At 42.1% G+C, this 11370-nt stretch overlaps 1 protein-coding gene across 1 annotated transcript; it reads right to left on the bottom strand.

Moving 5' to 3' along the window:
* Positions 1–206: 206 nt before the first annotated feature.
* LOC131675624 (uncharacterized) lies at positions 207–974 on the bottom strand. Its single transcript, XM_058954663.1, has one exon. The coding sequence runs from the start codon at positions 972–974 to the stop codon at positions 207–209; it is 768 nt and encodes a 255-aa protein (XP_058810646.1).
* Positions 975–11370: the final 10396 nt, after the last annotated feature.

The following is an 11370-nucleotide window of genomic DNA, read 5'->3' as shown; positions in this document are numbered from 1 at the left end:
CTGCGCAGATTCCATCTGAAAAATCCCAAGGTAACTGTAGTATCTCTTGGAGCTATCAAGATGACCCAGCAAGCAGAAGAAGATCAAGCACTAGAGAGCGATGGAGTAAAGCAGCAAAGCAGAAGTTGAAAAGGCAGTAGATCGAGTAAAAACATAAGCAAAACAAAGCAAGAAAAAAAAACAAAAATAAGGCGCAATTGGGTCGCTTAATTTCGGTTGGAACGGAGTCGTCTCGGTGACGGCGGATTCGCACGCAACGCGAGCTTCTTCTTACCTTTCGGTCGGCCACGTTTTCTCCGCGGTTCGGAGTTCGTCTCGCAGTTTTCCGACCTATTCGGTTTAGACACGCTCTCGACGGGTACTGGAGAAAACAGATCGTTGAGATCAAACTCTTCTTCGGACTTAGGTTCCTCTTCTACTTCTTTGTCCGCGTCCGGACATTGATCCTCGTCGTGGCAAGGTCGTAAGTCGCAAACGGCAACTTTACCCACATCGTGGCCTTTTTCGGTGCTCAATTGGTATGAGTTCAGGCCTAGACGAGCAGTCACGACGAAAGGTCCCGCAAACTTCGGGCTCAGCTTAGCAGCTATTTTCATCGCTGCTGAAGAGAGTAGGCGGTTCTTAGCCCAGACTTTATCTCCAATGCAATACTCTACGTTTCTTCGTTTTAGGTTGTAATACTTCTGTTGACGATCTTGCGCAATCCGAGTGTTTTCCCTAGCGACGGCGCGGAAATCATCCAATTTCTCCATCCTTGCGTGCCAGTGTTCCACTGCCGCAGCTTCAAGGTTACGGACTCGGTCTCTATCTTCCCTTTTTTTCTTGGAGTCGGGAAGTTCAGGGTGCCGCCCGTAATTAAGGAAAGCTGGACTAGCGCGCGTCGCTTCATGTATCGCAGTGTTGTAAGCGAAAGCGAATTCCGCTATGTGCGCGTCCCAGGTGGTGTGATTTTCTTGAATGAAGGCACTAATCATGGTCTTGATAGTGCGATTCACTCTCTCCGTCGGATTGCTCTTAGGAGAATACGGCGCGCACGTGCTATGCGTTACGCCGAATGAGTCCAAGAACTCATCCACCAACTTATTTTTGAACGGCGTACCGTTATCCGATAAAAATTTATCGGGCACTCCGAATCGCAAAAAGATTCGCTCCTTTAACTCGCGGCGGATCGCTTTCCCATTAGCTTTGCGTAATGGAATGCACTCTATCCAGCGAGTAAAGAGGTCAACAAAAATGAGAAGATGTTCGTGACCCTGCGCTGACCTTGGAAAAGGGCCCATAGTGTCGCCTGCCACTATTTCCCATGGCCGAGAGACTATGTGCCTTCCCATTAAACCTGCAGGAGCGACTTGCTCCACTTTGGTTTGTTAGCAGACAAGGCAATTACGGACGTAATGTGCTACGTCTCTATTCATGCCAGGCCAATAATATTTCAGCGCTGCTCGCTATCGTGGCTATCTACATATCGCAGGCTATCGTGGCTTTCTACAAGCACTTGAGCTCTGCGTTCTCGCGGGAGCACTAGTTTCCATGCGTCCTCGTCCGCGCCCATCAGATCGTCAATAAGAGGATCCGGCTTGTAGATATATAGCTTATCTCCGCTATACTTCCAATATGGGTGTTCGGTTGGATTCTCTCGAACCTTTTGAACCCATTTCAAATACCAAGGGTCTTTGATTGGAGTTAGCGCTGAGAGCGATGCTAAGTCGGCGACAGTAGTCGTGCCATCTTCTTCGTACATCCGTGATAAGGCATCTGGAACGACGTTGAACTTTCCTTTGCGATGCACTATATCGAAACTGTACGACTGTAAGATCAGCGACCAGCGTCCGAGCTTACCGTTCGGATGCTTCAAATCTCGTAGCCATTTCAGACTATAGTGATCGGTTATCACTGTAAAATGATAACCTTCTATATAAGGCCTAAATTTCTCAATCGCCCAAATTACTGCGAGACACTCTTTTTCTGTTACTGAGAGCCTCCTCTCCGTAGCGCTGAGTGCTCGACTGGCAAAACAAAGCACTCTGTCTTCTTCTCCAATGTGTTGTAGGAGAACGCTGCCCAGTCCTGAATCGCTTGCGTCACATTCGACTATAAACGGGGCCGCGAAATCGGGCCGTGCCAAGACTGAGGCAGTGGCGATCTGTCCTTTGATGAGCTCAAAAGCGTCTTGCTGCGCTTCAGTCCACTCGTACTTAGTGTTTTTTCGGGTTAATAAGGTAAGCGGATCCGCTATGCTCGCAAAATCGGGCAAGAACTTCCGATACCATGACGCCATGCCAAGGAATCTGCGTAATTGCTTCAGATTCTGTGGCGGCGGATAGTCCAAAATAGGACGAACCCTCTCGGGATCAGGACGAGTCCCATCCTTGTTTACTAAAACGCCTAAGTAGCGAACTTCTGTCATACAAATGCGCGACTTCTTGTAGTTGATGGTTAGGCCCGCCTTTTTGATCCGATTAAGGATACACGAAAGCCATTTCAGATGTTCATCATAGGTCTCGGTGGCTATGATCAAATCATCTATATATGCGAAGGCGTAGGGCTCCATCTCAGGCGGTATCAGCATATCTGCCAGCATTTGGAAGGTAGCTGGTCCTCCAGCCACTCCATAGGGCATTCGCACAAACTCGAATAGCCCGAGGCCAGGAACAGTAAATGCTGTAATCGGCGTGGATCGCTCCGTAAGAGGGATCTGGTGAAAGGCCCCTGAGCAGTCAAGAGCGCTAATGTACTTAGCGTGCTGCAGTTTTCGCAGAATCACGTCCATGAAGGGAAGCGGATATGCGCTAACCTTGGACACTGCGTTGACCTTTCTAAAATCTACGCAAAAGCGATACAAACCGTCTGGTTTTTTAACCATAACGACAGGGCTCGACCATTCGCTTTTCGAACGCCGAATTATCTTCGCCTCAAGCATCTTATATACCTGCGCATGCATCTCCATTTCGATAACATGCGAAACAGGATAGTATTTCTGCTTGATCGGCCGGGCATCTCCAACGTCAATGTCATGGGAAATCCATGAAGTACATCCAATGTGGCCATTCTTTGATTCCGGCAGTATCTCCTCAATTACTCGGTCGATCCCTTTTCGTTGCTCTGGAGTAATCTCTGCAATACCAAGTGCGGACAGAGCGAGCGGACTATCAACGCTCAAAGACGAGAGGGTAAGTGACACGTGTTGATCACACCCTTTTACCCGTAAGGTATTCGTCTCGGGATCAAGACAAGCGGAAAACGCACGAATGAAGTCTCCTCCTAGAGTACATTCAGACTCGGCTTCGCTTAAAATAAGGACATCTATCGTATAAGACGCTCCTGCGACCGAAAACGGTAATTGAACACTGCCAATGATGGGCACGTAATGTCCATCGATAGCGCGCGCTCCTGGGCCGTCGTACAATGTGACCGGACGATCCAGGGCCGCAGCTATTTGAAGGCCAATGGGGCTTAAGACAGTCCGAGATGCACCGGTGTCATAAAGTGCTCTAAACGTGAAATGGCCTACTTGTACTGGTAGCCACCACCGAGGGTACGTTTCAACTAAAGCGCACGTCGCAGTACGTTGGTCTGACAGAAGCGTAATCGCTTGATCGTTCTGTGCCGGCGAACGGACGACTTTCGCTGATTGCTGTGCCTGACGGTCTCCTGAGTCGGCGTTAGTTGATGAGGCCCTCGGAATCAGGGGAGCGATAGGGACCCCGTCTACTCGCTCCTGTCTGCGTTTTTTGCAGGCTCATTTTTCGAGCATTCAGGGCAAGTAGCCTTAGTATAACCGGGCCAACTACACTCCCAGCAGAGTAACTTATCTGCGTCTGGTCCAGGAGTTTTATCTTTATTCTTGTCTGAGCGTGGTGTGATAACTCTTGCTCGACCTCCAGGCAGTCGATCACCTCCTCGACCACCTCTAGCGTTCCATCGCCCTCCATTCCTGCCCCCTCTGTCACGAGAATCGGATCCTCTTCGTGGAGAAGTAGGTGACTGTCGTGCTGCAGCTTTAGTTGAAGTTGGAGTGGTATCCACACTAGCAATAGGCAGGCTTTTGGGAGAAGACACTGTAAGCTCCTGGTATTTCTTCAGTAGGTAATTGTGGAGAGATTTCTCTAACTCAGCATCTGATAAACTCGAAGTTTCCGCCATTGAAGCGATATTCGCCTTTGACTTCATCGTTGTCTTGGTCTTCGGCTTATATGCGGCCTCTGGGAGCAAACTCTGCTCTGGAGACGGCGGCGGCTTCCAAAGTTCATCGAATTCCGCGATTTCCACCTCTTGCGCTCGATGGAGGAGCTGAGCTAGCGATGCGATGGTGTGTTGCTGCTTCTTTAGCTCCTTCTTGAGTCTTGGAACCATGTTATCTATTGCCAAGTCCACTTGGTCAAGGACACTCCATGGTCACTCAAATCGGCTGAAAATCGTATGTAGGGCTGACAGGTAATCTCTCACGGGTTCATCAGGTCCTTGCGTCCTTAAATGCGCTTCCACCGACAGGTTTCGGCTGTACCGACGTGACTTGCTATAAGCGGTTAGCGCTGCATCTCGAAACTCTTGGTAGGTATTCCATGTTGGTCTCAAGAGGCGGTACCAGTGGAGCGCTTGACCTCTGAAAAGCGTAGATAGTGAATCCAGGATTTCATCCTCCGTGATACGGTCTAAACAGCAATTTTCTTCTACACTGTCCAGGAATTCCTCGATACTGGCACTCGAGTCGTTGGAGAACTGGATCTTCCAGTCTCTGACCGTTTTTCCCAGGTTTCTTGTTTGAATTCGTGTATTGTCGAAGCCGTTAGCGTTTGTTCTCCAATTTGGAAGTCCGTGACTAGTGGTCGCTTGCCGAGTTGCATTTGTTGGTTGCGATCCCGTAGCATGCGAGAGCGAAAACGCTTCGTCTCTTAGGACCCCCCTTCCCCAGCTCGAAGCTGCGGGGGTAGAAGTCATTCCGCAAGACCGAAGGTCTTGCGTACTTGTCGCATTAGCTGTTGCAGTAGGTATTGCATTCCTTAGTATGCTTGTTCTGTTGGTAGCTATTTGCGATCTTCTCGTTGACGAAAACAAAGCTGCATTCGGATTCAGTTTTGACTTTTCAATTACTGTTAAATCGTACTCTGGATCTATAAGACTGTAGGTATCACGAAAATTCACATTTTTGTCCTGTCTTGTTGCTTTCCAGTTACTGATAGTTTCTGACATCGACTTTATCTGTTGTTGCTGAGATTCGATTTTGTGTTCGAGTCTAGCGTTCTCGCTTTGCATTCTTGATAAGTCGTTTTCCATGTTATCGACTTTTTCTTGAAGCATAGTCGCAGCAATTATGGCTTTTTTCAGCTCTCTAGCCGTAGATTGTGGTATGTGCTGCGTTTCCCCTGTTGGTAGCAAACACCATACCATTTTCTCCGGCGTCTGTGATATTTCGCTTGTTAATCTGTTCTCCCATGTCGATGTCCTCGGCCTTGTATTGACAAAACTTGTTGTTGTCATTGTCTGTGCCGTATGTGTGCTCCCCGCGATCGTATTGTTGATTAAAGTTTCCTTTGTTAAAATTTGTGCCGTGTTAGATGTTGGTGTTAACGACATGTCCTTGTGTACGTTGTCTTCTTCATCGTTGGTGTTATCCGTGTTGTCAAAATCTTCTTCCTTATTCAATTCAGCCATAATTCTAAGATCGTCGCGTAAAGATTCCGGTATGACTTCTGATTGCATCAGCGTCACCCATAGTTTATCGCGTCTTTCTTTCGCTTTTAGCGTTAGATTGTCGATCGTTTCCATGAAGTCATCCGTTGAATAATCGCCTTGTAGTCGCCTGTAAAGTTTATTAGCGCGCTCATACATTGAACCGTTATTATCTATTTCAAGGTCGTTTAAAATGTTATTTAACGTGTCACTGGGTAAAGATTTTATCCAATCTTTAATTTTGTTATCAATTTCATCTTTAAATATCGTTAAATCGCTAATGTTATCCATCTTTAATTTAATTTAATTTGTTAATTATTTATACTTTATTTATTTATTATTAACTATTATTTCTTGTTATGACTCTTGATTTGGTTCTTGTATTTCTTCTTAGATAATTTTATATTATTTGATTTAGAATTTATTTGATTTATATGCGCGTTCTAAATAATTATGGATTATGTTATAGTCGCTATGAATTATGACGATATATAATATAAATCAGGATTGACATGCATACACAGTAAAATTCAAAATAATCGCTTATATTTGCAGTAACTATATACGTAATATATAGCGCAAACGCTTAAATTGAAAATGTTCGGACAATACGCATTAATATATATATACGCTTGGGTAGCGATTTTCGCTTCGAACGCTTTTCTCGCCGAGTATGTCTGTACGACGTAAATACTCTGAATTCCTCAACACTATTTATATCGCAAGCAGCTTTTGTAACTAGCTTGGTCGATTTGTTGTGTTTACGTTACCACACGTACGTCTCTCTGAATTTTCCGCAGAGGATATCGCAGCAAAGTCACACGAAAATCGATGAACACGTTGGGCGCCAAAATATAACGGGGTTCCTGCTCAGCTTCGCTCGAGCGGGACACGCTATATAAAAGTAACCGCGGAAAAGTAGATGAGTGACTCTCCAGAGCAGCTCGGTACTCCTGCACCGGGTGTCCTGGGTCCAGCAGCTCACTTGCCTCCTTTTCTGTCAGAAAGCTTGGCCCGCGGAGAGTGTCGTAGGCTACGCGTGAAGATGCGCGACGTCCAAGAAGAGAGATTCGCGCGTGTACAGTCGCATACACAATTACAGTCCAAGGAACAGGGAGTCAGCGGGCAATAAGCACTCGAATATGATTAAACGCGGATGCGTGTGAATTTTAATTAGCAACAAAGGAATATATATTATCAAAACGATCGATATAAACAAAGTTAATCGCAACGCAACAAACTCGCAATAGCTTGACAATGAAGCGAACGGAACTGCGCACGCGCTACGCGGTTAAGGTCGCGCAAGCACTCGCTCTGTTGTGAGCTGTGCACAATGGCGACAGCGAACCGGCGCGCACCGTTCGAACGAGGAGGCGACAGCGCTTAACCTCGTCGAAGCAGGTAGCAGCAAAATTGCCTCGCAGGAGCCGGGTGTTCACGAACGGCAAACCGCACTTATTCGGTTCAAGTACGACGAATATTCAAAAGCGACAGCACACTCGCGGAGAGAGAGAGAATGCCGGTATCAACTGTGGCCGCGGCGCAACGTGTACAAAAGAAAAAGGCGAGCGTAAACGCGCGGCTTAGTTAACGCAAAAAAAAGGAGAGAGCGGTATAGAGAGAGAAGACAAGCGCTAGACCTGGTACTTACAGTATCGCCGCTTGCACGCTTAATCTAACCCGCGGACCAAGAGCGTTAAGTAGCGGACTCGCTTCTGTTGCGTATTCGCTCTTGTCGTCGGTGAATTGGCGATGACGCTTCTCCCCTGATAGGAGCGGTGCTGATCGTCCGTAGTAGGCCTCTGCTTCAGCCCCGCTGTAGCGATATTCTCTGCTACCTTCTAACGCTAGTTCTTCGCGAAGAAAAGCCGGAAAACTTGTGGCGACTCGTGCGAGGAGTCTTAGCCGGTCGCTGATCGAAAGCCAACTGTATCTCTCTCTTCGCAAGGAAGCGTCTCTCCGCGAGGTCCGCGCCGCGAGTCGATATCGATTATCGTACGCCAGTTGCGTCGCTTACCAGTTCGCTGACGTCCGTAATGCTGTAACTATTCAAACGATATGATAATTTATAATGTTTATTAAATATATTAGTTACTGGCTTCTTGGGGAGAGAGAGACATAACGAATATACAAGCGATTCGTTATAATAAAAGGAATGATTGGATACGATGCATAATTTATGCTTCCAGTAACACAATAATTCATCGTTGACAAGTCTCGAGACATGAGATATCTCAATTTTTCTAAACAAGTACATTGGATCAAAGCATAATCTAGAGAAGATTGGAATTTTCGTAAAAAATTTTGACTGGGTATAACAATAAAAATAAATCAAAAATAATGTATGCTAACGTTACAAGTGTCACACTACCTGTTATTTCTAACGAGGATCATACGAACTAACGGAATTTCAGTTCAGATGGAAAGAAAATAAATGAGATTGAAGCTAATATTGGAAAAAAATATAGATCACGGCAGAAATGGTGTAAATTAAGATGAATAGCACGATGGTGATAGTAGAGATACGAACTACAAAGATATGACTAAATTTGGTAGCAAAGATGAAAGATATACCAGTAAAAATGAAACTAATAGTGACAATGAGAACTATGGAAGCGAAAAAGAAAGTGGCAGCGGAGATGATCAAACCAATAACGAAGAAAGTGAAACTGAAGATAATAGTGACGAAGACGTTCCAACAGATCCGAAAGAAAAACAGCCTTAATTGTTCTGACAGAAATAACTGAAAGATTTCATTCGTATCATGAGAATATCGAAAGATGTTGCCGAGTACTATGCTTCTACATTGAAGGAGAGAAATCTGTTGAAGAAGAAGACAAAGGTAATGTTTTACAGGAAAAAAAAAATAATGTTAAAGGATTAATTGACAAATTGAAGCCCGATACTGATCAAGGATTTTATCGACTCTAATAAACGCAGTCTCAAAGCAGTCCTACTCCACAATATTAACGTATACATACCCATCCTAGTTACGCATTGAACTGTTATCAATGGATCGTATACAAATTTAAACAAGCTATTAGCAGCAATGAAATATGATGACCACAAATGGCAAGTTTGCGGAGACTTTAAAATCCTCACAATGATTCTAAAACAGCAATCTGGCTATACCAAAAAACTATGTTATCTTTATAAATAGGATAATAGAGATGAAATAAGTCGTTAATAGATCCGAAGAAGATATTGATTTTTATATTACATATAAAGTTAGGACTCATGAATAATGAAGGCGATTACAAATATTTACTTGTTACCAATACTTACGAGATCAGTTCCCGGGTCTTTCTAATGCTGAAATAGAAAGTAAGTAATCATAAAAGCACGGACTACAAAGAAATAATATCTAACATGATAGATAATTTTGAGAGATTGAAATGTAGCATGAGCTTAAAATTACACATGATGAACAGCCACGTAGACGATTTTCCAAACAACGTTGGAGATTTCAGTGAAAAACAAGGAATATATTTACACCCAGATTTTAAAGATGTAGAACGAAGGTCCCAGATTAAATGGAATGAAAATATGATGTGTGAGAGTATGAGTAAGATAAAAAATGCACGTTCCAGCGGCTCAAAATAGAGAGCATATATCTCGTGAAGACCTTGAAATGTCCTTACAAAAATTTTCATTTATTCACAGTCTGCAGTAAATAAATCATTTTTGATAGAATTAATCCCATTGACCTTCAAATGACCTTAAACTTGACCTTATAAAGACAAACAGACACGGGATTCACATTTAGTGATCTAAAAAACATATAGGAATAGTAATTTAAATCGCTTTGACTACTTTTTTAGAAATATACCTTCAAATGACCTTAAACCTGACCTAATGGAGGCGAACGGATATCGGATTCGGAAACAGCCGAAAACATACAGATATACCAGTCTGGTTCCGGGAACAGAATTTTTCTTTTTTGAAGTGAATTTTGTGTGCCTGTGTTATTGCACCTGCGAAAGTGGGAGTTGAACTGTGGGTTGCTGTAGTCATGTTATGACAATAATATGGTACCTTGGATATGGGTAATTCAATAAAATCAAAATTCGCAATCCTGATGCATACGAGGTTTCCATAATGATTCCAAAAGTAAATAATGACTAGCCTACCAATAAAATTGACATCGTGAGAGGCGAGAAGACTTACGTACAAAAAGTATCTCATCGTAAGAAGCCAGGAGACTCATGGATAAAAAGCACCCCGTGTTACCTTTGTAAGATTAAAGTCTTTCATAATTGTTTTTAATTTATTTTCATTATTTAATCTTGAAACCACTAAATGTGCTATGTTTTTATCATAATAGTTACAAAGTATTGGCTTGTGAGTAGGATTGAGAATTGCAAAAGCAATGAAAAGATTGTCAATGTCATGTTCTAAAGTAGAGTTGTAGGCTAGAATGACAAACAATTTTTTTAAGACGTCACAAAACTTTCTCCAATGTTCACCTAATTTTAGTTATAAATCTGATCATATTACAATCGAATGTTTTAAGATTTCTGAGCCACGGAATATATGCTTCGAAATATTTTATGTCACTCAGATATGGAAGTAATTTGCGAAACCCTCTATTTATAAATATTAAATCTCCTTGCTCGATGATCAATAGTTGATCTGTAAATATGTGAAAACATTCCTTCAATATTGTAGCGTTATTATGAGTAGTATCGTACGGTCCCATCACAAATAAAACATATCTGTCAGGAGTACATCTTGCCATGGGTTTTAATAGGGGAAATTTTTTTATTCTGACCACAGATTTTTTTTGACCAGCAAAGTTTTTAGGTTTCTGGGCTAAACGATATGTTGCGTCAAATATAATACTATCCTTATCGTCAGGAATATCAAATAAGATTTTAGCTATTTTAGTACTATTTTCAATTAACTCTTCATAACTATATCAATTAATAAATTTATATACAAAATTCTCAAGTAAATCATCTGTTGCAGTATTTAGTTAGATATAGTTTTCTCGCATACTCCAAACAAAAAATCTAACTATTGATTCGTAAGAGAAGTTAGTAATTTACATAAAAGAGTTGCTACGTGATATGATTTGGATCACCGCTTGTAAGTACAAATATTATTAAATTGATTTTTATCAACACTAAACCAAGCATTTGAAAGCATCACAACCATTTGAAATCTACTTCATTTATTGAGGCCAAATGATTAATATCAACAGTATATCTCTAGTTTTTCGAATTTTCGTGATAATAGTCGTATATTGAATCACTCATAATTTTTTACCTACTATCTGGAACGTGATTTTTTATTTGGTTAACCGAAAGCGCATAATTATCAATAACCAAATTTTTACTGCACATACGAAAATCGTGATAAACAAGGCATTTATAGTCCATTAAAAGATTATGTTGGATAGATTTAGGATCCGATATCAACGTGTATTTTTGCTTGCAGCCAAAAGTACAATATTCAAAATAATTATTTCCTTTCTTGTAAGTACTAAAATTTGGAGTATCATGTTCTATGGAAATAAGTGGGTTACTAGAAATTTAGTTATAACAAGATTTACAAATCATACTATTAGGTGGAACATCTTGAATGAGATCTAATAATTTTTTTTGTATTATATTTTTACTTAATATTATTTATTGTTGTCGATATATTCAACATGTTTGTAATTGCAAAAACACATCTGTTTTAACCTGCTTTGAAGTT

Source organism: Phymastichus coffea, unplaced genomic scaffold (genome assembly GCF_024137745.1).
Source record: "Phymastichus coffea isolate CEN01 unplaced genomic scaffold, Cenicafe_Pcof_1.1 PCOF00027, whole genome shotgun sequence".
Taxonomy (NCBI): Eukaryota; Metazoa; Arthropoda; class Insecta; order Hymenoptera; family Eulophidae; genus Phymastichus; species Phymastichus coffea.
Note: the sequence above shows the minus strand (reverse complement) of the source record. Positions and strands in the feature narration are given on the sequence as shown.